This window comes from Nipponia nippon, unplaced genomic scaffold (assembly GCF_047370975.1).
Source record: "Nipponia nippon isolate SJK-2023a ecotype South Korea unplaced genomic scaffold, ASM4737097v1 scaffold_3, whole genome shotgun sequence".
Taxonomy (NCBI): Eukaryota; Metazoa; Chordata; class Aves; order Pelecaniformes; family Threskiornithidae; genus Nipponia; species Nipponia nippon.
The window spans coordinates 121,511,125-121,534,488 of NW_028262347.1; the positions used below are offsets into that span (position 1 = coordinate 121,511,125).

General features: G+C 40.6%; 2 protein-coding genes across 21 annotated transcripts in view; both read right to left on the minus strand.

The window, feature by feature from the left end:
* ATE1 (arginyltransferase 1) overlaps positions 1-11,028 on the minus strand; it is a 92,560-nt gene extending 81,532 nt beyond the window's left edge. For 13 of the 19 annotated variants that reach the window (XR_015706234.1, XR_015706236.1, XR_015706235.1 and 10 more), the window contains exons 1-6: positions 10,309-11,028; positions 8,874-8,937; positions 8,458-8,520; positions 7,623-7,726; positions 6,565-6,837; positions 757-989 (exon numbers count right to left, since the gene is read on the minus strand). Coding sequence is in view for 15 of the 19 variants with exons in the window: in XM_087764209.1 (XP_087620335.1) it covers positions 757-989; positions 6,565-6,837; positions 7,623-7,726; positions 8,458-8,520; positions 8,874-8,937; positions 10,309-10,549 (978 nt within the window). In the remaining 4 variants the exon portion in view is untranslated. Of the gene's footprint in view, positions 1-756; positions 990-6,564; positions 6,838-7,622; positions 7,727-8,457; positions 8,521-8,873; positions 8,938-9,923; positions 10,140-10,308 lie in introns of those variants that run through there. The other 6 variants (XM_087764219.1, XM_087764212.1, XM_087764216.1 and 3 more) reach the window with 4 other exon arrangements.
* Positions 11,029-11,180: 152 nt separating this feature from the next.
* NSMCE4A (NSE4A component of SMC5/6 complex) lies at positions 11,181-23,060 on the minus strand. 2 transcript variants are annotated; one of them, XM_087764220.1, is made up of 11 exons: positions 22,647-23,060; positions 20,191-20,271; positions 19,461-19,591; positions 18,218-18,369; positions 16,148-16,247; positions 14,678-14,768; positions 14,101-14,195; positions 13,263-13,311; positions 12,474-12,562; positions 11,809-11,900; positions 11,181-11,274 (listed from the first exon to the last, which is right to left on the minus strand). In XM_087764220.1, the coding sequence occupies exons 1-10, from the start codon at positions 22,933-22,935 to the stop codon at positions 11,817-11,819; spliced, it is 1,161 nt and encodes a 386-aa protein (XP_087620346.1). In that variant the 5' UTR covers positions 22,936-23,060; the 3' UTR covers positions 11,181-11,274; positions 11,809-11,816. The 2 variants fall into 2 exon arrangements, with proteins under 2 accessions (XP_087620346.1, XP_087620347.1); XM_087764221.1 differs by having other exon boundaries at positions 11,181-11,440.
* Between the last annotated feature and the right edge of the window lie 304 nt (positions 23,061-23,364).

Below are 23,364 nucleotides of genomic sequence, written 5' to 3' on the forward strand. Positions count from 1 at the left end.
GTCAGTTATTCAGGGTGAATCTTTTAACTCATCATCACTATCTTTTTGAATAATTACCAAAAGACTATTAAAAATTTCTCTTCCAATATCATCATTGATAATAGTAACTCCAGGAAAATACTTATATTCAGATAGTTTTCCAGCTTCCAGGAAGGAAAAAAAAAAAAAAAAAAATTGGTTTTATGGGTTAGAAAGTCCAAAAGTCTTCCAGGTGACTGTCTCCGTATTGCTAATAGATTTAATGGCAACCAGTATATTAAGCAAATTTTTCTACCATCACTTTTACGGCTTTCAAAGACATCAACACATATCAATGACGTTTAGAAAGAGCAACTATCTTCTTATCTGTTTAATTTTATGAACAGTTACTGCTTTCTTGTCAAGATTCATTAGCATAGAAAGTTTAAGTATTTATATACTGAAGAACTAAATATTGAATCTCTCTCATCATTCAACACTCAGTTAATTCAAAGTCTTTCATTTTCAAGTCATGCTGTATGAAATCAATTTACAAGTTGTTTTGGTAACTGTACTGGCCTCTGCTACGACTGACAGCAAGGGCAAGAGTACCCTCTTGTGGCTACACACAGCTCAGCTGCACCATATATATATATATCATGCAGTACCACATATATTACAAGATTTAAACTATAACCATTCCATAAAGTCACAAATACTCAACACTCAAGCATTTCAAAAACTCCTTAACTAGACTTTTCCTTAATTTGCCTCCAACAACAGTGAATGAGACTTTACCTCTAATTTGTGTGGTGCATCATCAGGTAAAGAGACAAAAACGAAGTCTTCTAGGGTTTTAGGTTGGTTTGTTTTAGATTTAGAGTTTTGCAAGAGGAAAACTTGATCTCCTGCTTGAAGCGGAGAGCCTTCAGATGCACATTTCTGGTTCTGAAGGAGTTTCTGCAGTTTTCTTTCTTTCCGTATGTCCTTTGCTTTTCGACATGGTGGCTTGCTCAGATCAGCCCCTTTGCCTGCAAGGGCACCAGCAAAGAATTAAACACCGCATTTTGCAACAAACAAGTAGTTCTTACATAATCACTCAAAATAAATGGTTAAAATATCCATTAATTGCAGACTACAGTCTGAACATAACATGTTTTTCCCATTTACAACTACTGACAACACCTGATGCCAACAAAGCTAAGCTGCAGTGATTTTTCCTCTACAGCTGTTTAACACAGCACTTTAATATGGAAACACCTTGACCACGATTCCACTCCAGAGCCAAGAATATATTTTAAAACTAAAATGAAAAGACTTCCTGCTAAGTCCGTCCTTAAATCATTTTGCCACATCCCCCTCTCAGAAACAAAGAAAAGCTCCTGTTTAATGTATGGTATGATGGTCTACTACTTCCAAACAGCTACAGGATCAACTTGAAATACTGAAAGTCAAAAAACACAACCACAAAACGTCACAGTCAAATTCACAGAGAATTGTTCTACTGCATCAAAAACCCAGGTGGCTACACGACAGACTCCTGTAGAAGACACACACACAAAAAAAAGCATTTATTTTTTGTCACCTGGAATCCTTATGCAGTATATAGAAATGACAACACCAGTGCCATTACTGGCAATGCTACTAACGTCAGGTAAAAGAAGAGTAAGAGGCCACATAAGCTTACATCTTTGCTTAAAATTATATTCAGATTGTCTGTTTTTACTAATTGATTCACTTTTATCAATTTACCTTCATCTTTAACAGATCAACTGTTCATAACATTCTATTTGTGAAATGCTATTTACTTGAAAGAGAATTCAAACCTAGAAAACAAATGGATGTGCACGGGAAATAGTAATTAGTAATACAAGAACTTAGTAGTTCCAAAGGCATGCACAAATAAAAATGTAAAGCAGTCGAAATTCCTCCACAAAGGGACCAGATTAATTTTATAGTTAGGACAGTAATGCAAGATAAAAAGTGAAGATATAAGAATGCCAGTACTAGAAAAATTAATACAGAATTTTCTTCAATTAAAAGAAGAAGAAAAAAAAAAAAAAAAAAAGATGGCTGGTCCCCATGCTACCCACTGAAGGCACTGAAAGGATCTATTTACAAGTAGCAACTTCCCTAGACGGTATTATTTTCATCAATACTGACTGTAAATCCGTAAATTCAAATTTGTAAAAATTACAAAAAGCAAGAAACATTTTCCTAACACTCTCATTGCTGCCTTTCATCTTTCCTTAAATTTTGTACGTCGTTGTTGGCTATTCCATGTAGCGCACACAAGCAACCGAACACGATACCTCACCCTAGAAGCTGTGTAAGAGCTGTACGCTGGCAACAGCGGGGGGACAAATCATCCATTTTCAAGGAATACCGGTCTCAGCCTGGCAGCTGCTGTTGCGAGTTCCATAGAGAGGGAAAGTTGCACTCAAAATTTCATCAGCAGCCAGCTAATGTAATACAAAGTAACTCTAATTCTCCAGTTTTTATTATTTTTTTTTAAGGCAGTGGTAGATGGGGTAGAGGCCAAAAAAAGAGCTGTAATATTAAAATATTCAAAAGGAGAGGAAGAGTGGAAAAAACTACTCCCCTATAGGGAAATACAGTCATACATCTTGCACAGAACAAAAACTGTAACAAATATTATGACAAACTGCTGAAGAAGTCTTTTGTGCCATTCGCTTTCTCCTGAAATCCATGTATCCGCAAAAGACACATTGGCAACTTTTGAAAGACCTGCCTTTTCAAATGGTAAAGTACCCTGAACGATGAGGTGCTTTCTTTTGAAGCATTAGGAAGAAGACACATTTCCAACTCTGCTAATATTTATAAGAAATAAAGAAGAATCCAAACCCGGACTTAAGTACAGCTTATCCCACTTCACTTTCTCGGAGGCCTGGAACTTACATGGAAATTGTTTTTTTCCAGAACTCCTGTGAAAACATAGTTAGAGCTTTCTTTCCTCCTCTTTCTTCTTACTAGTAACTTATTAGCCAAAAGTGACATCTTTCTTGTCCTCTGTCAGCTTCAAACCTTCCCATGGACAATGGGAACAGTGATATCCTCCTTCAAACTGGAAACGGTGAGAGCACTGATATTTTAAAAGCTCACTGATGTGTTCAAGAGTCACTTCACCTGCAAAGAACCGCAGCCCTCAGAGCCACTGCCTGCATCTTTCTTTACCAATAGATACGCCACAGAAATTGGCAAAATACTTTATATCGGGATCAATTTTCAAGTATCAGTAAAGCTGTGAACTATTCTTTTTAATGTGCATACCATACTGAATTTACAGAGTTTATAAGCACACTCCTGGGGCAAGTGAGCAGCAAGCTCTTCGTGGCTCACCCAGCAAAGTCCCAGTCTGGTTGTGCCATGCAGCCTCCGTGACAGCTGAAATGTTGAGAGCGTCTCAAGGACTTGGAGAAGGAGCTAATACCACTAATACAACTAATAATAATAATATAAAATAATAATAATAATAATAATAATAATAACAACAACAACAACAACAGCTAATACCACTAATACAACAATACAGCTAATACCACTAATACAACTCTTCAGACAGCCTACGATTGCACTAGCAGATTTTATGATTGAGTGTTCTCACCTCTCAGCAAAGGTTTTTCAGTATTTGTTTCATCCATACAGATAAAATTATTCACCGGAAAAGGACAAATACTATGAGGAAATTACCGATATTATGTGACCTGTCCATGGGCAAACAAGTCAGAGGAAGAGTTTATTTAAAATATTCATGATAAATTTGAAGAATGTTTGAGTACTTCATCTGTACTGGTATCTGTTTCATGTCTCATATCTGCTATAAGCTGTAAGTTAGCAAGGAAAACTTTTTAAAACAATGAATGTGTATATAGACATAAGCAAACCTTCTTTTCTTCCTGAAACTGTGCAGAAAGCCCATTATTCCTATAGGACAATGACCTGTTTTGCTTATAAAGGAATAAAAATGCAATTAAACAATCTTATTATGGAATAAGTCTACATTTTCCAAGATGAAAACTAAACATCTTTCTATCTGGAAAATTTTAAACTGAATTTGACCTGTGACACCACCTACCCTTAAAAAAAAAAAGCACAAATTAAATAAGCTTTCTGATGCATTTATTATTTACTTTTATATTTAATTTAAAACCTCCAGAAAGAGAGAAGCACCCTAATGCATATTTCTCCTCTATCAAAGTAAATCCTCTTTTTCTGAAATAGAGTACAAACAATGTTTCAGGCTTGCTTTATCTGCATTTCCAGTGTTTCCAGTTTTACCCGATGTTATTCTTAACACAACAGAAGACCATACCTCACTTTTTTCAAAGGTGAGGCAGGTTTACGCTAATAATTTACCCAAGACTGCCATCTGCTGTCAATATCCACTTAGTTTGCTTCCAAAATGATGTTTACATAACCCAAAGTTTGCCATCAATTATTATAAAAACAAGAGGGTTTTGAAAATTTGCACAACAAATAAAAGTTATATAAACTATGAACTATATAAGAGCTATAAAAGTTTTGACTGCATTTTATAAAATCAAAATATAAAATACAGTCTTAAAAATTCTGGAATAGTTTTCCAGGAACGTGTAACAGTACTGCTTCCATGCAGCACTACTCGTTTTCTGGTCAAGCATTTCTGAAAACTTTCCTTTTTGTTTAGATGCAAAATTGCTGGTTAAGCTGATGAAAACCCGATCCAATTGGAGCGGGTGTTCATTAAGGAAAAAAAAAAACCATTATTTTACTTGAAATTAGCCACCCTATAGAAGGAGACAAAAACCTTTGTGAAGGAAAAAGCACTTTGAAGTTCTCATAAATACTGGCACAACATGTAACAGGTGAGTGAAATTAGGAATTAGTATGACGTCCCAACACATGCAGAAACTCTGAAGTATCCAGTCCCCCTAGGATTTTAACTAACATTACTTGCCGCGTACTGGCTAACTGCAATTCAGAAAATACCCTTTATTTTTCTAAACAGGCCATTGTAGAGGCTATGCAAAACTGGAAACGTGATCTGTAAGACAAGCCTGCCTCATCTGCAACCTTTGGGCCACAAAGAGCCTGTCAGCAATTCTACCCTCTTTTCCAGAGCAGGCTGTTGGTCAAATGAATTATTCTGGCAATAATCCATCCACTCCTTACCATCTTCCTTCCAGAAAGCACCCATGTCCCACAGGAACACAGCCAGGACACAAGAGAAGCCGTAGGAGAGGCAACCCGCAGCACTCTGTGGGCACGTCCTGGGAGCAGTAGTTTCCAGCATTTCTTTTTAGCCCACGGACCCTGAAGGACTCCTCTGCTTGATCGGACCACGCAGAGGATCACCCACCAGCTGTGACATATGTGACACGCCAGCTATCACAAGCCCGCTCATCCGTGACACCTCCCTGTCACAACAAGCTATGTGAAAAGCTTAACACCACTGCAAGCAGACGTAGATTCCAGGCTCTCATGCCACAGCAAGGGGTACCGTAACATCTATCACACGAAAAAGATTACAGTCGGATGACTGACAAGGAGATTATCCTTTTTTAGGGTAAAGATTTCATGTTTGAATTCAGCCCAAAGGCAGCATTTCAGAAATCTTTACAATTACGATACAAAAGCTTGACTGAGGGATAACTTCCATATTGAAAAAAGTGACCATACTATTAAAATTAGTATTACACTAAAAATTATTAATACCATTATATTAAAACTGCCACCAATATTCCATGTACCTTCACACAAAACTGTAGAAATGAATAAGCATTTACCTTCAGTTTTTGGCACAGGAGAGCTGTAGCGCTGTATAAATGCATCAGAAGTAAAATGAGCGAGATCACCTTACTTCTTGTACATACTTACTGCACTTCCTTACAGAAATGTAATATTAAGTTCACAGCAAGAAAAAAAAAGGAGAAATTACTACAGTTTTTCATAATTTCACATCCTCTAGTGACATTGCTTTTCTAATCTAAACTTAGCCAAAAATCTAAACCTAGGCAAGCTCCCAAGCAGATTAAAAAAAGCTCAACTAGAAAATGTCATTGCTTATAGAGGACCAGAAGAATCTGTACTTTTTTTTTTTAAATCAGCAGAAAGCTATACAATTTTCTTTAAGCCCACAAAATAACAACACAACAACATGCTGAACATATTTCCAATGCCAGTTAGATCTGTAGCAAATGTGGTCTATGAAAGCATAAAAAACATAGTGTTAAACACAGGGGTGTATTCACAGGGTGTAAGCAACACAACTTCTATTACAACAAGATGACCTGCAGAAATGAAGACATGTAAAAACAATACCTAGGGTGTTATTCTTGGGGCTTAAACTGGTTTCCCACTGCCGCACAAGAGACAAGGTTAAGCCTTAAGCTAACTCAGTAACTAGCACTCCAAGCCTCAAGCTAACCCAGTAACTAACACTCCTGCAGCACCAGCCAGAGCTGTATCCAGCTCCTAGTCTTGCACAACCAAGGACTCCAACTCAGGGAGAAACAATTATTGATTTACTAGGCAAGATAAAAAGGACTTCAACAACATTGCGAAATCATGATAGTATATTCCAGTTACTACTAGAAATTTGACTACCTGGCTTAGGTGGTGCGTGAACAATTTTAGCCGAACGTGATGGTTCTCCAGGGACTGGTGTGTCTTTATCTGCACATATGTGAAGAGAACCCGATTCCACCTTCTGCACATTCACCTCTTCTTTTGTTTCTTCTGTGTCCTTATCTTCATTCTCCACCCCCTCTGTGTCATCCACACTCAAGGGAGTCAGTTCAGACTGACTGACCTGAGATTCACTTTTGTATGCAAAGTCGCAGGCGACCACATCCTCTATATGGGAATCCATAGGCTCTTCTGCAAATAATTAAAAACTGCATGAGTGAATTTCTCTCTGTATAACCGCAGCTCACACTTTGCACAATTAACATTAGTATTAACTCACTTCCAATTTTACAACTGTTTTCCCATAAAGTGACTGCAATAGTCTGAAAACAGAAAGCTTCCTTTAGGACCCTGAATTACTAGCACCAACTCATTTATGAGTTTTATTTCCTCCACTAAAATGGGGCAGTCAACTAATCTCATGCCATAACTTCAAACAAACAACAACAACAACAAAAAATCCAAAAACCTAACACACCCACACAAAAGAGGCAAATTGTAACGATTCAGAACCAAGACAAGTTCCACCACAACTGAGAAGGTTTTGGTGTTGGATAAATGGGATGTGACTGTTCAATCACGTGGAAGAAAAACTTCCTTTTCTCTGCCACCCACTGTCCTGCTTAGTCCTCTCCAGATTATCACTTCTATGACAGAGGTAAAAGCAGAGTCTAATTCTCTATGGCATCCAACTAGAAAGTAAGCATGTACCCAGAGATGAAAAAGAAAATAAGCTGGTCTATGCAAAAAGTAAGGAAACGTATTCTTCAATAGAGCAAGTCAGCTGCACAAGTTGGTCTCTGGGCGACATAGTGCTCTTGATTCAAAACACACTGTAAAGACACAACCTCCCCAGACCTTTATAAACGGGTCTATATTCAAAAATCAAAGCGTATTAGCCATTTGATCACTCAAGCAGGTATTTGATCCTCCTTTCAAGCACCGGTATTAGTTTTCAAACATCAAGAATTTCTTACCTTCACTTACTACTTTCGAAACATCTCCTTTGGAAATAAATTTCAACATTTTCTTCAGAACTTTCTTGTGAGATTTGGAGGTCTGAAAACACAAAGCCTGGCACCTTAAAAAGAAAGAAATTATGACCATTTATTTTGTGAAAGATTATTTCAGAAAAAAATGTTAAGGAATCACTTCAAAAAATTACACTGTATATGTATTTTCTAATTATTTCTTACATTTCCCTATATTAAGCGGTCAAATATTTTATCAATACTTTTGAGTTAATAAAATTATGTTGCCTTGTACTGCATAATATCATTCTTTATGGCACGTTTTGTGTGTATATCACTATAATCACTAAAATATGCCAAGATGACCTCAAGCACTGCATAAAAAAGGTTTCCTAGGAGGCCAATATACTAGAATTTTTCACTTATCCATCTTGTATATACAGCATTGACACTGACTACTCATGCTGGAAAAGCGTATCCAGAATTATTCATACCTATTCAACTGACAGCCTCTCTTATTTGGGCCACTAAGGCAGTGGGATACAGACATAGTGGTTCATCTGCAACCAGTGAGCAAGAGAGCAACCACAGGACTCTCGCTTTGGCTTGCAACCCAGAAGCAAAAGGCAAGTGTACACACTTAGCAGATTGCTTGCAGGAAAACATCCCTGAGCCGCTGATGTGCCTGTGCACAAACCCAACAACAGATATTTAGTGTTCAAAGTATCATTAAAAGTAGATAAACTTTTCAAGTATTATGTATTTAAAGCAGTGAACACAAATGGTTGAACATATTTGAAGCGGCCAAATCACTTACAATAGTATATTTTAAGCTTCTTACCTTATCGTGTATTGAGGACAACACGTTTGATTCATGATAGGTTTGTAGACATATTTTCCACTTCTACAAATAATAATAAATACGTATTGATTTTTTGTTGCTTATGCTACAAAATAAATGGAAGACCAACCTTTTCTGTTAAAATAACATCAAAATATTACACGACGAGAAACAAAAGCCAAGAAGCAAGTTCTGAGCCTTTTGCTGCTATACTAAAATACTACCCTTCTAAAATAACAATATTTTCCTGTTTGACAATGTCATGTTACAAAAAATCGCAGAGCGTTGGACAAATAGTTCTATTTCAATTACTTATGGAAACCAGTTAACTGTTTTCACAGACCTAAATTTTAAATCTGGATTCTAAGTTGTATCTAAACTGCCAACAAGGCTTTCTATTTTCTTTTTAAGTTTACCTTCGCCATCCTCTGTCTATGAGATCCTGGTAATCTTGAACTGTCATTGAATGTGCCCACATACCTGAAATAAATAATACAGTAACACACTTGACTGACCAACCACAGTTATGCTTTAAAATACAACAAGTTCTACAGAAATACTACCGTAAATCTGAGTAGCTAATTGCAACTTTCGAATAGATGTCTTTCAACGATTTGGCATATTCATAACTCTCATAAATTACTGATTTCAACATCCACGTTAAGTGTAAAAAAAACAAAACCAAAATAAATCTTGGGATGCAATCAAGTTAAAAGTTTACCTCTCCACCTGCTATCTTTCCCAGAGATACACCAACCAAATAACATTAAATTGCTCCTTAGTTTTGTTAAAAATCAGTCAGAAACACTGGGCCAGAAGAACCCTTCTGAGAGGCGCTGAAGCTGACAGAGACCCTTCCCCGGGACCCCTCGGAGAGCAACCACCGAGGCCGCAGAGCCGAGCGGAGCTCAGGGACTGTCGCCTCTTCACCAGGCAAAAGAATATAGCTTCTCGTTGAGCTGGCCTAAGCAAAACTTGTCTAGCCGCAGCTTTAGAGGCACCGAGCCTTGCCAGGCAGGCGCCCTTAGCAAGCGCTAACCCGGGCCGGAGCGGAGGGCCGGGCAGGGCAGCTGCACCGGAGCAGCAAAACTGTCCGGAGCGATGCTAACTACATCTTCGGTTAGGGTGCGTGTATGATGATAGTGGTAATTAAAACACTTCATCCTTTACAAAGCTTTCCCGTTATTTTTGATGGTTTGCCCTACTGCTATAAAACCGGACCGTGAGGCGAGGTCTCCCGAGAGCCCCCGGCCCCACACCGGCCCCTCCTCGCCGGCTGCCCCGGGAAGCCCCGGGCGAGGGGCTTCGGGCGGAGGCTGCTGCCAGCCCGCAGGCCTCCCTCGGCTCCGCCGGCCCCAGGCAGGAGCGGCCCGGTAGCCTCCAGCCGCCCCCGTCTCCGGCAGCAGCGGCGCGGCCCGGCCCGTTCCCGGCTGCTCTCGCAGCCCGCCCTACCCCCGGGGCCGCACCGTGGGAGAGGTTGCCGGTCTCGTTCTTGCAGTAGCCGCAGCGGTAGCCATCCTCTCCGCCGAAGTACTCGACGATGCTCGGAGAGCCGCCGGCCGCCGCCATCTCCCCCGGGGCCCCGCCACCCGGCTCAGGACAGCAGCCCGCCCGCCGCCCCACACGGCAGCCCGGGACGCCCGGAACCAGCCGCCGCCGCCGCCATCTTTGCTAAGGGCAGGGCACGGGCAGCGCCCACAGGAAACGGCGGCCCCGCCATGTTTAGCGCGGGCGGCTGCGGCGCCTTCCCCGCAGGGCCCCGGCGAGCTCCCCCATCTTTAGTGAGGGCGGCCGCGCTCCCCCGCCGCCGGAGCCCGGCAGCCCCGGCCCGTCCCGCCTCCTCCCGCTTACCGGCGGAGACCTTGCCCCGCTCCGAGGCGCAGTAGCCGCAGCGGTAGCCCTCCTTCCAGCCCTTGTACTCCACCACGGCGGCAGGCATGGCGCCCGGCGGCCCAGCCCCGCAGCGCCCCGCCCGGCTGCCGCCCTCCGCGGGCCAGGCCGGAGGAGGCCTCCCCCGGCTGCGGGATTTGCATGGACACACAGCTCTCCCTCGTGTTGTTGGTGACCAAACCACGTTTTCGCATACTCCCATAGCCTGACCGCGCTTTATCACCCCCCAGAACGTGCTCCGACAGCGGTGCCGGCAGCAGGACAGCGGATCCCTGGGCACCGACTCCCTCGGCTGCTCGGTCAGAAACCCTGCCTAACGGCAGAAGGAAGCAAGAAATCCTAAAAACTCCAGAGAACGCGGTCCTCTGAAGAGTATTTTCTGGAGATGGAGCTAGACTTTATTTATGTTGAAGAAAATAATGTCATGGCCTAATATAGCTGTCCTGCCTAAGTTACAAAACCAAATACACATGACAGACTTAAAAAAGAAAAGGAAGGAGGAATTTTTATCTGTAATTGAGACCAAATTTGCAAACTCGAACCTTGATTTCCAGAAGAGTGAGAACAGAAAGACAGTATCAATTTCTCCTGCAGCACCCAAGATCACCTAGATAACAAGACTACCGCAGCAGAGATGGTTAACCATGGAAATTCCACTTGCAGGCTGCTACTGGGGAGAGACAAGGGATGAAAGAAGGGCGATGGCATTTCCTCTTGATGAAAGCTTGTGTCAGTAAGCTTTATATAAAGTAGTAAACTAAGCCATAATAAATAGAACCTGTATGGTAATAACCCTGTGACAGGTATAATCAAGACAGCTTATATAAAGTGTCGAGATGTTCCAATAAAAATAAATTTAATTTTACAATATATACATATAAAAATCTTTTCTGAAGGAAACATTTTAAAATATTTTCTTTAAGGCACCTAGGGGGAAATAAAAAAGAGAAGACAATAAGACAACATGCATTCAGACTTAGAACTTACCAAACAACTGTGACAATAAAAGAATTCAATCCTATTGTTTAAAGGATTTTAGAGGGAACCAGGCTGTCTTCCCTTCCTGCTCCCCTAAGTCCTTCTTCAGCCTACTCTATTAACAACATCAGCTGTCAGTAGGTTAAAAAAAAAAGTATAAAAACTAAGGTATGATTCTTGACAGCATTGCATTCCAAGTACAAGTACAAAGTTCCAAAAATTAACTCAAGTATGTCAATTAACTGACCATCAAATGTAAAAATAAAGGGTTTTTTTCAGTTAGTTACTGCATAGTAGACCAGATTACATTTTGTGCCATGAAGAGATCAAGAATACAGAAACGTTCCAGACATTATACAGCTACCCTGCTTATAGTTTTTCTCCATTCATAAGTCACAGGTAGTTTCCCTGCAGTTCTTCCACATGCATAAGGAACTCATGCACTGTATACTTATTTAGTTTAGATTTATTAAAAGAACTTACTTGAAGAATTAAGCTATCTCCATTTCATCTTCATTTCTCTGATAAGGAGGGCTAATCATGGGTTCTGTTATTTCATATGTTTCTACAATCTCCTGGTTAGAGGACAAGAGTTTGTAAGTTACAAGATATGAACTATTTCAGTTTAATTGCAGTTACTACGAGGTAAGTAATAAAGTTTCTCATACTAAAGCACTGTTTCAAATTACTAAGTTTCTTCTGCACATTCTGAGTGAGGGACAAAGGAGAAGAGTTCTATGTGCTAAAAACTACTTTTTGTCTAAGATTTATTACAAACACCAAACAGTGAGGAAATTGTATGGAGAACTTCCCCTCCAGAAGCAAGTATCCTATATAAGGGAAGAAACAGACTCCATACTCACGATTCCTCATATAAAACAGTAAAGGCAAGTCACTGTGCAACTTCAAAGCCCTTAAACTGACCAGGCTTCAAGGATCAAAGATGAAATTGCTATCCCAAGTCTCAGTTTTCTTGCAGTTAAAAGCATTCATTAGATTTGTGATTGTTCTGGAATCCATAAAATTAAATGTAGTGATACGGGAACACCTATCCTCATCAGAGCACGTAACAGCACAGCTCTCAAATGCATCCTTACACTTAAGGAAAAAAAAAAATAATCAAAAGTATCAAGTGCTATCTATTATACCTTCCATTCTTGATGGTTCAGAGATATGACAACCTGGTTCCGTGCTCCAGCGCTATGGTCATCCATTCCCTCGTTGTCTTTTGAAGGCTCTGTTCAAAATACAGGATTTTCATCGTCTTTACACTCGTAAAGTCAGTTTCCTCCAGGAACACAAAGCTTCACCAAAAGCAAATTAATTACACAGGCTCCACTAAGCTAGTGTCTATCAATAGCCTGTACCGTATGCTTCTTAAGAAATCTCTTTAGTCTTACCTCCTAAAAATTCAGAAACTAACATTTTTCAGAGTCTCAGAAGGACCTAAGTATTTAATCCTTTATGAAATCCCACCAAAGTCTTAAACCCATTGATATCCTGTGGGAATGAAAGCCAGAGACCTCGTACGTAGGATGGCATTTCCTTTTCAACTGTTTTGAAGTTGCACCACTTCCCAACTTGGATAGACAAAGGAGACTTCTTGCACACAAAAGTATCTTTTCTCAGCAAAGCGTAACACTGTTCATATACTTATTAGCAAAAATATCATTTAAAAATGAAAGGTAATAATCTTTTATTTCTATTAATAGAATTAATTTGTGTAGATCAGCATAATGGCCTTTTGCCATATTTTAAAGAGACTCAATCCTTTCAGTTCCTCTCATAAATCTCTACATGCCTTCAATTACATTCACTGCGTATCCCCGAATCTCTACAACTGCAGCTAAAAACATACCTAAAACTTTGTGAACACATAAGATGTAGCTACTTTTCAATATTGGAACAAAAACCAGTCTTTTAAAGCTAGATTTTACCTATTATCGGCAATTTATCGTCATCCAGCTTTAATCTTGCAAAACCATCCTAAAAGACAGTAGGAATTAAAGTTTCAGAAATTAGAGCTATCTAATTAGGACAATGCACTGAGATTTCATATTTTTAATTAATATATTACATAATCATAAACAGGTACATGTATTGATAAAGAATCTTAATTGGCATACCAAATAAGAAAAATGATTTAAATATAGCACTTATTCATAAAGAATGCAGCTAATATAGGACAGCTGGTAACTGTTGGAATATAAAAAATCTGTTTTATTAAAAATCATTATTAGTCATTAAATGTACTTGAGTTAACCTTTCATAATCACATCGCTATTCACTATAAACCTGAATTTAGTCAAAATATACTTCTAAGTTCTTCTCTTTTCCCAAATTCATTTTATTTATTAGACAAACTAAGTATAGTATGAAGTGCAATTCTACAGATTCGAAAGGAACGTAAAACGCTGCACTGACATACTGTCCTACAACCTCAATAACTCTTCTGTACCCTATGACTACTCTCCTATCATCCAAAATAATGTGAGCTAGAATCCCTTCTTGAAAAGTGTATTAACAGCAAAAATTTCACTATTGTTTTGTTGGTAAATTGACTGTAGTAGAAAAATCTATTAAAAGAAATGAGACTGTCAACTCTGTTTCCTTTTTTATTCAGTTACCAAAATATCATAGACTGTAGAAAACAAATTAGGATTCCTAATATTTAAATCCTAATCTGTCAATATTAAAGCCATAAAAACAACAAATCAGTATTTCCAGATAATTCCAATATCTAAAATAAGATTTCAAGAACATGTCATGCCTTACCCTTATAATGAAGGACACATGAAAGATGTTTTCCACAGTGCGTGCAAAAGAGTTTGGATCAATCACAAGATCAAAGAAGGAAATAGGTGTATCAGCTACAGATGCAAAAATGGGTTTGTTAAAAAACAAATAAACAAACAGGTGGTATACGCAGAGCTAATATATGTAAACACAAACTTAAGTCAGTACTCCTTCTAAAAGCTAACTGAATGTTTATGTCAATTTAGTTACAATGCTGAATTCCCAGTTGCCTACAGAAAAAACCAACGTTTCTAGAAGATATTATTTTCTTCCATCTTTTGCCACACGCATACACATACGCAGTGACTATTTGCCTTCTAAAACATGGCATGCTCTAATAAGAGGAGAGGGTAGGATTTAAATTTACTTTGCAATCAAACAGCAACTGATTTGTGTTCATAAAAAAAAGACATAGTCACTATATATCCTTCAACATCAAGATTTCTACTTGCAAACTCCACCTAATTTTGTTTCTATAGTTTAACCACTCTGAACTGTAGAAGAGTATTCATTTCCTCAAATTAATGCTTTAAAAGCTTAACTGAATCATACTTACGATCATTTTTAAAATGAGTTTGCAATAATCCCAAGATCCTCTCCACTTCTTTTTCTGTAGCTTCCTGATGAGACTCCTCCATTTTTTTTAACTAGAAAAAAGAAACATAGTTTCACCTCAAATAACCACTGTTGCAAGACAGGAATATGAAAAGGCCTGCTATGAACACATAACATAAAAGACAAATTTTTCTCTCTGCGCCACACATGCACAGTTACAGGCACTCATGCAAACATGAGACAAATTACAAAGTGCTTTAGGAATTAATTCCCATCTTATAATATCAAACTGAAAGGCGACAGTTTGTATGTTTTGAGCCTATTTGCAGGTCTACGCTTACTTCCCAATAGCTCTGTGGAACTGGGTAACCCTACACGGTCTGTGAGGTTACTGAAAAAGTTTATTTATAAGCGTAGAAGGGCAGTTCATTAAGATCTTTTTTTCAGAAAATGCACCAAAGTTTATGTGTAAGAAACGTCATGGGATGAAGTTTGATGTGGTCAAAGGGCACGATTATTGTGATTTTACAGATTTGTTCATTATCTGTAAAGCAGGGTACTCCAAATCACCCTTCAAGTACTGTCATTCCCTTTTCACGTACAGTCTTCAGTAACCCCTTCGCTGTTCCTGTGAGCTAACACTTTCCCTTTGGTCACCTTGCAACAAAGCAAGCAACAGTAACTGCCACACATAACCATGTATCTAACACAGATTAATGCTGATGAGCAGAGTTTACCTAAGCAAACCACAAAGAGCAGTCACTCACTTCCGGAAGCAACTCTCTCAAACCCTTCAGCTCCTCTTCTTCTCAGTACAAACTGTATCAGAATAATTTCTATCACTATTTGGATTATTATGAGGTAGGCGGTATTTAAAAAGACACACTCAACATTCTGCCTCTACATACTGGCGTCATCAACCAGAGGTTCCCCAGAACAACACGGTTTATTTTTTCAAAGTGTCAAATGCAAGCCTCTCTGTAAGTATTCTCAGACTTTTGCATTTCTGCCAGAGTCAGACAGAAAGAACAGGGAAACAGAAAGCAGGGAAAACAGCAGTTAAGTGAGCTAACTAGTTTGCTGATGTTAACCACATTTCTGTGCAAACGCCACACAGTTAGACACTTTTTAAATTAAAGTTGAAAACACACTAATATAAAGAATTTTCTTTTTTGTTTCCTTTCAAAGCAATGAGCATCAGAGCAAATAAGCTAATTTGAACTTGAAAAATCAGTCTGTAAATCCTATTTCTGAACTTGAAATCAGTCTATAAATCCTATTTCCTTTCACTCAGTGAAATACTACAGTTCCACACAAAACAAATCAAGAAGCCTAATAATGAAGTCTGAATCCTTTAGTACTACATGGTTCATAATTACAAAACCCAAAACAACATGAACAGAAAGATTTAAAAGTCACTTGTAATAACTATGCCATAACAAATCATGAATAAAGATAACACTTGACGAACCTGAGCAGGCATTGCCCGTTTTCCTTCTCCTCCTGTTGCCTTCCTCTGCCTCTCAATCCGTTGCCTTGGTACAGGAGGATCAGACTTGAAAGATCCCAACCTAACCGAAACAAAAAGAACAGATATATGGAAATATGTTTTACATTGTATGCTAATAAATCTATACACTGAGCAGTTGATCTCCTGATAAAAGTGCAAAGTAATGACTGACATTTAAAAATAAAGCCTCATCACATTTAGAGATTTCTGTAAACAGCCATGCTCAAAAGTTGCTTCCAGTATATGTTGGCAGCCTCAAACCAGAATTATCAACAGATGTATAAAATTTGATGCAACTATTCCAACGTTTTTTTCTTTTTAAACTGACAACTTTAAATCTACTTTTTTTACAACTAGTTAAGAAATGACACAGAGTATATGGTTCATATCCTCCAATACCTCCATTTGAATTTATTGCAAACTTTTCTGTCTGAAAACTCTCTCCATACAATATTTATCTCTTTTTCATCTATTGCCTAGTTTCTGTAAGTTCAGGTTTGCAGTAAGCTTCTTTTTTTTTTAAAAAAAAAGCCACAAATTTTTAAAACCTAGTCAATCAATAGAACATTCAGTACACTAAGAAGAGATCCAAAGTTTCGCATTAAACAACGTGAGTGTAATATACGTGCTAGATTTAGGCACTTTCTTGAAGTGCTTACCTCTCTCCATTGACTATATAAGGAACTTAGGCTCCTAACTTTTTGGTTGCCTTGAATCTCCACCAAGTTAGATGCCTAAAGGAGAGAGTGTGAATTGAGACTCAATTCAAGTTAGTTCAGCAAGTACCCAAAAATTCCGCAGCACATATTTTTCGCTATCTTGGTTGAGTTGCGACCGCTCAATTTCAGAAGTCACGGTCTGACCATGAAAAAAAATAACTCAGGCCTCAGATAAGAATAGATGGAGTCAGAAATAAGTAGTTCTTTTCCTAAACTGATAACTACACTTTATTACTTAAAATTAACACTTTGCAAATATTCACACATCCTCCGTCAAAAGAAGCCCATCATTATCTAAGATGTCAAAATGCAACTAATGAGAAAAAATGTCTTTCTTGCAGTCAGTTCTGTTTTAAGATCATAAAAATTATTGGAAAATATACTTATCATTTAGAGCTTACAGCTTGAAAGTGTAAACATAAGTCTGAAATATCTCAATTAGCTATCCAACATTAAATATCAGATAATATATGATCAAATTACTATATTCACCAACTGCCTTATAATTACAGTGATACTTATTGGGGGTGGAACAAGTACAAAAGCATAGACAACTGAATAATATTCTATCAGCTCTACTGTTGATAATTTAATTGAATTAGATCTTGCTGTTGTACGCTGACTTTACGAGAGATTTAAATCGGAGCATCGTTGATAAGCCAGGTGACTAAGGGTCATTTGACAGCAGCTAAAAAGGCTCCTACTAAACAGGTTGCCTAAGCATAAGGAGAGATGATTCTACATAAGGCCACTTCCCCGTAATCAGGTGATTTCTTCTGAAGGAAGAGACAGAAAGCAAGATTCTAAAAGACAACCCATTAACACAGACATACAAGAAGAACTGTTGGTCTCTTCATGAGAATACAATTATCAGGTAAAAGATATAGACCCTGATGGACTGACCTTCCGTAACTGTCTGGGGGGCAGGGGGGAGTTCCTCTATTCATGATTCTGGCTGCAGCGTGTACAGGGAGTGAAAGATGAGGGAAGAGTCAGCTCTTAAAGGAAAGAGGATCACTTCTACTGGTTTTGGTCTGAAATGGGTAAATCAAGAATACCTTGCTATCTCTGCTAGACACAAGTGCCATTATTTTGTAGCCAAGCCAAATATAAATCAAAGAGAGAAATGTTATGAAATATTTTGGAGACAAGGAGTTCACTGTACCATAAGAACAGAGACCACACAGAAGTTCTTGTTAACACTCTGTAACCCGAGATAAAACTCTACTCAAGCCCAGGGCATTAAAGAGAAGAATCAATTAAGGCCATTAACTTGTGCGGCGTTATATACTATTTCCTTAAATAAACTTACATATAGTGAAAAGAAGGTGCTCTTCTGAAGTACTTTTCTGTTTCTTCTCCCAGTTTATGCCAGGCATCACCAGGTAAATAGCCACCTGAAATGCCCTCAGAATCACTATCATTTTCTTCTACTTCTATGCGATTTATACCCATGAAGGTTAGCTACAAAAGAAAAAAAGCTGCAATGAAAATTCACTTAGAGAAAGATCAGTAGATACGTTAATGGTAAAATACCGTATTATGGTGTTTTTTCTGCTCAATTAATATTTAATATCACTGCATAAGAACCTTGACTTTACTGAAGATACCGTGAAAACAGAAAAACATTCACATACAGACTTCTTGTGTTCAGCATGCATCAGCAAGCAATGAAAAAAAGAGCTATAGGTAAATAAAACTGCCTATATTCCAATAGAGTTTCAATGATGTATGAAGTAGCAAACCATTACTTAAATTGCACTATACAGCTAAGATGTTTCACAGTTTCTGAACACCCCACACTCCCAGGAAGCCTGGCTCCTCAAATACCATAAAACAACTTATTTGGCCCAACCCTGCATCCACCAATCCAGACTTCCCCAGGAAAACTTCAATAAAACAATTGAACTTGATGGTTTTTTATATTGCAGAGCTCTAGACTTGACCAAAGACTCAGATTCCTTATTCAACTACCGTAAGAGAAAATTTTCAGGGGAAAAAAAAAGAAAGTCTGCTTCGAAAGTCTGCTTCAAAAGTCTGCTATTCTGAACTGACTCTTCCACTCAGTGACAGTACGACAAGACAAACATGTCAAGTCTAAAAGCATGCAAGTAATCCGAAGTCCCATTTCATGTCAGTGACACAGGGCCTTGAGAACTCCATCCAAAAACGTATGAAGCAGTGTACAGGACAAAGAAAATACTCAGCTACTGGGAAACTACAAAACAGTGAGTATAAAAAAGGTGCACAAGACTACCCTAAGAGCATGAACTGACTGAACTGTGATAAAGTAGCAGCAAAGCAACAGTGGGGAGGGATGTCTGCATTTTAAGTTAGGTTTTCCCCTACATATATTGGAAATGCTTAATACACAGTTTAAAACAATTAACAACATTAACCTGGAAGTTAATCACAGAAATTCATAAGAAGAGTGTTAGATTCCATCAGAACTGTCACGTACTGACTGACAATCCGAGGCTTTTATTTTATGGTTCTGTAACAAACAGGGCAAACCTCTAGTAAAATTGTTGGCAAATTCAGAGTCTGGAACTTACCAAGTCTTCTGCAAATGCTAGTGAATCAAACGCTGTCATCTCAGAGTGCAACTCATTGGCCTTCTCCTTTCCTAAATTTGATGCTAAGACAAGAAATTGGGCATCCAGCGCAGCCTCTCGCGCACAGAAAACTGTTACAGAAAAAAAATTATGTTAATAATATTAAATCATCAAAAATATAATAATAAAATTTAGCATACAGACTATCCTGGGTATAGAGCTTTGTCAACCATTTTATTGCAATGACCTCTAACACAATTACTTACATAATCCTTATAATAATATTTGCATCAAAAAAAGAGAGAAAGAAAAGGAGAGGATGACAGTGACAGAGGCAAGCATGGAAAAATAATACATTATCTTAAAGAATAAAATGCATTTTTCATTGACATATTTTCCATCTCTCCAAGTGAAATGAACCCCTCTACACTGGTATCTTTTATATGTACTATTTACACATACTGTTCTCCAGAGTAAAAATAAAGGAAGGAGTATTTCTAAGTGCAAATAAACACTAAAGTAATTATATTTGTTTTCTCATATCAACTTATTCAAACAATTCCTCTTCAACTAAACATATCTATTTCAAGTTATACTTTAATAATTCTGATAACGTACTTGGACCTCAACTTCATTCTCTTGCCCTTTTTAGTTTAGAAGGCATCATCGCCTCACACTTGCCCAACTCTCAAGCAAACACCTCTAGTAAGGACCACAGAATTTGTTTTACCTCCACTGAACAGTTTATTGGCTTCTTCCAAAGCTTCTGTCAGTCTGTTGCTTTTTGAGCTCAGCATATCCTCACGATTTTCTGGGCGGGGAAGGGACACAAATGAAATCTTAAATTACTTAAATATAGAAGCATCAAGAAATACATACTTACACCTTAATCAAAACTGGCTGGTTCATAGCCCATCATACACACAAAAATACAGAATATAGCTATAGTACATTAATCGCAAGATTATGTAGGCTCCATTTTTATTAATGCTTACGCATTAGCTCAGTTTGAAATAGTAATTTTCCATTTACTTCAAGGAAATAAGATTTACGTGGCTGAATTTATGTTAGCAGATCCCAGATTCCTCTTGCTTCCAGTAAAATATCTATATCTGTGTCAAAGCAGCTACCAGATACCCTAGTTTTCTTTATGTTATTCGTCTTACCCATAAGTTATTAAGGATTTTCATGAAAGAAACAAACAAACCCCCCAAAATGCATGCTTGGTGATCTCCAAAGATCACCAAGTCAAACACAGTTACTTATATGTGCTGGTATACATATGATTTAACGAGGCTTTCAGGTGTTCAATTCTGAACAGCTACTCACAGCACTGCTTTTAAGGACGCACACCATACTCAGTGCACTGACTTACCACTGTTGTTTTTCTGCATAAACGCAGACTGCATCACCCATAAACTGCATGGTATTCTCTTGTAAAACCACCCTACAAATTTAGCAAGTATGCAGAAAACAACCAACACCACATGTTGCTAAATTTGGCAGTGCTTACTCAAACAACCATTGTTATGCTTTCATGAAAAGAACAGCACACTCCAAACATACATGGGAGAAGTACTGACAACTCCTGTCTAGGGAGATGCTAAAAATCCCATAGCACTTTCTGGAAAGCCTAAGAATGACTTTCTCGTCCAGGCAGATACTGGTACCTGCAGTTTCAAATTAAAGCTCAAACACCATGAATGCAAAATTAAAGGCTTTCAGTGTATCTCCAGGTCTAAAGCTGATAGTTCCCCTGCATCAAAGCAGTCACACACATGTTATGTGCAGGTAAATCCCTCCTAACCTTGCTATCCCTGGGCATGCAAATCATAGAATCATAGAATCCTTTGGGATGGAAGGGACCTTTAAAGGCCATCCCGTCCATCCCCCTGCAATTGGCAGGGACATCTTCAACCAGATCAGGTTGCTCAGAGCCCCGTCCAACCTGGCCTTGAATGTTTCCAGGGATGGGGGATCTACCACCTCTTGGGGCAACCCGTTCCAGTGTTTCACCACCCTCATAATGAAAAATTTTTTCCTTGTGTTTAAGTCTACCCTCTTTTAGTTTAAAACCATTACCTTTTGTCCTGTTGCAGCAGGCCTTGCTAAAAAGACTATCTCCATCTTTCTTATGATCCCCTTTAAGTACTGAAAGGCCGCAATAAGGTCTCCCCGCAGCCTTCTCTTCTCCAGGCTGAACAACCCCAGCTCTCTCAGCCTCTCCTCATAGCAGAGGTGCTCCATCCCTCTGACCATTTCTGTGGCCTCCTCTGGCCCCGCTCCAACAGGTCCATGTCCTTCCCGTGCTGAGGACCCCAGAGCTGGACGCAGGGCTCCAGGTGGGGTCACACCAGAGCGGAGCAGAGGAGCAGAATCCCCTCCCTCGCCCTGCTGCCCACGGTGCTTTTGATGCAGCCCAGGAGACGCTTGGCTTTCTGGGCTGCAAGAGCACATTGCCGGCTCGTGTCCAGCTTTTCATCTATCAGTACCCCCAAGTCCTTCTCAGCAGGGCTGCTCTCAATCCCTTCATCCCCCAGTCTGCATTGATACCGGGCATTGCCCTGAGCAAGGCGCAGGACCCTGCACTTGGCCTTCTTGAACCCCATGAGGTTCACACAGGCCCACTTCTCCAGCCTGTCCAGGTGCCCCTGGATGCCATCCCGTCCCTCAGGCGTGTCCACTGCACCACTCAGCTTGGTGTCATCTGCAAACCTGCTGAGGGTGCACTTGATCCGCTGTCTGTGTCATTGATGAAGACATTGACCAGCACTGGCCCCAGTACAGACCCCTGAGGGACACCGCTTGTCACTGGTCTCCATCTGGACATTGAGCCATTGACCACTACTCTCTGCATGCGACCACCCAGCCAGTTTGCTATTCACCGAACCGTCTGCCAATGCTTCCCGGGAGACAAATGTCGATCTAACTACAGGCCCAAAATTTCAGCAGGCGGAGGAACTCGGGAGTCCCCACAAAAGCTTTAAGAGTTCCTGAAGCAATGAGGCCAGGCTACCAGCCTGGCACCTAAGCGGCTGTCCCGGCAGACAGAGAAACCGCAGCCCCCGGACGGACAAAGAGGCGTCCCCGCCGGAGGAAAGGCGCGCCCGCCCCGGGGCCGCGCAGAGGCCGGCGGCTCCCACCGCGCTCCGGGCCCTCCTGAGGGGAGCCGCACCCCGGGCTTACGCTGCACGCTGTAGATGAGCTCCCGGTACTGGTTGCGGATCATCCTCCTGCCGCGCTCATCGCCGGCGCCCTCGGCGCTCCCCGGCCGCCTGGGCTCCTCGCCCGCCGCCTCCGGCTCCTCTCCCTCCTCCCCGGAGGCCGGCGGGCGCCGTTGCTGATTGTGCGGGGGCACGGCGCCGTTGCGGGAGGTGGACGGCAGCGAGAGGCGGCCGCGGTCCGCGCCCGAGCCCCGCGAAGAGGAGGAGGAGGAGGAGGAGGAAGAATCTCCGCTTCCACTCGCCTCCGACATGGCTGGTGGGCGCCCCGGGCCTTCACGGGCCGCCGCCCGGGCAGCCCGGCCCCGCGGAAGGCGCCAAGGCCGCGGAGACGCCGTTACCCGTCGCGACGGCGGCCCGAGAGGGCCAAACCCGCGGGGCGGGGCCGAAGCCGCCACAGCCCGCCCCGCAGCGGGCGCTGCTGCCGCCGCCGCCGCCGCCCCGTGAGGTCGCTGCCGCGGCGGGAAAGCAGCAGAGCCCGCGGTGCGCAGCAGGCGGGAGGCGGCCTCTCCCTGAGGGAACGGCGGCCTCTCCCTGAGGGAACGGCGGCCTCGTAGCGGGGCGGGAAGGCAGCAGCCGGGCCCACCGCCGCCGGCAGCCCCCCCGGGCGGTGCCGGGCCTCGCAGGTAGTTGTCATTGCCTCGTTCCACGATAAGTTGCGCCGAAGTCGGTCATTTCGAGTA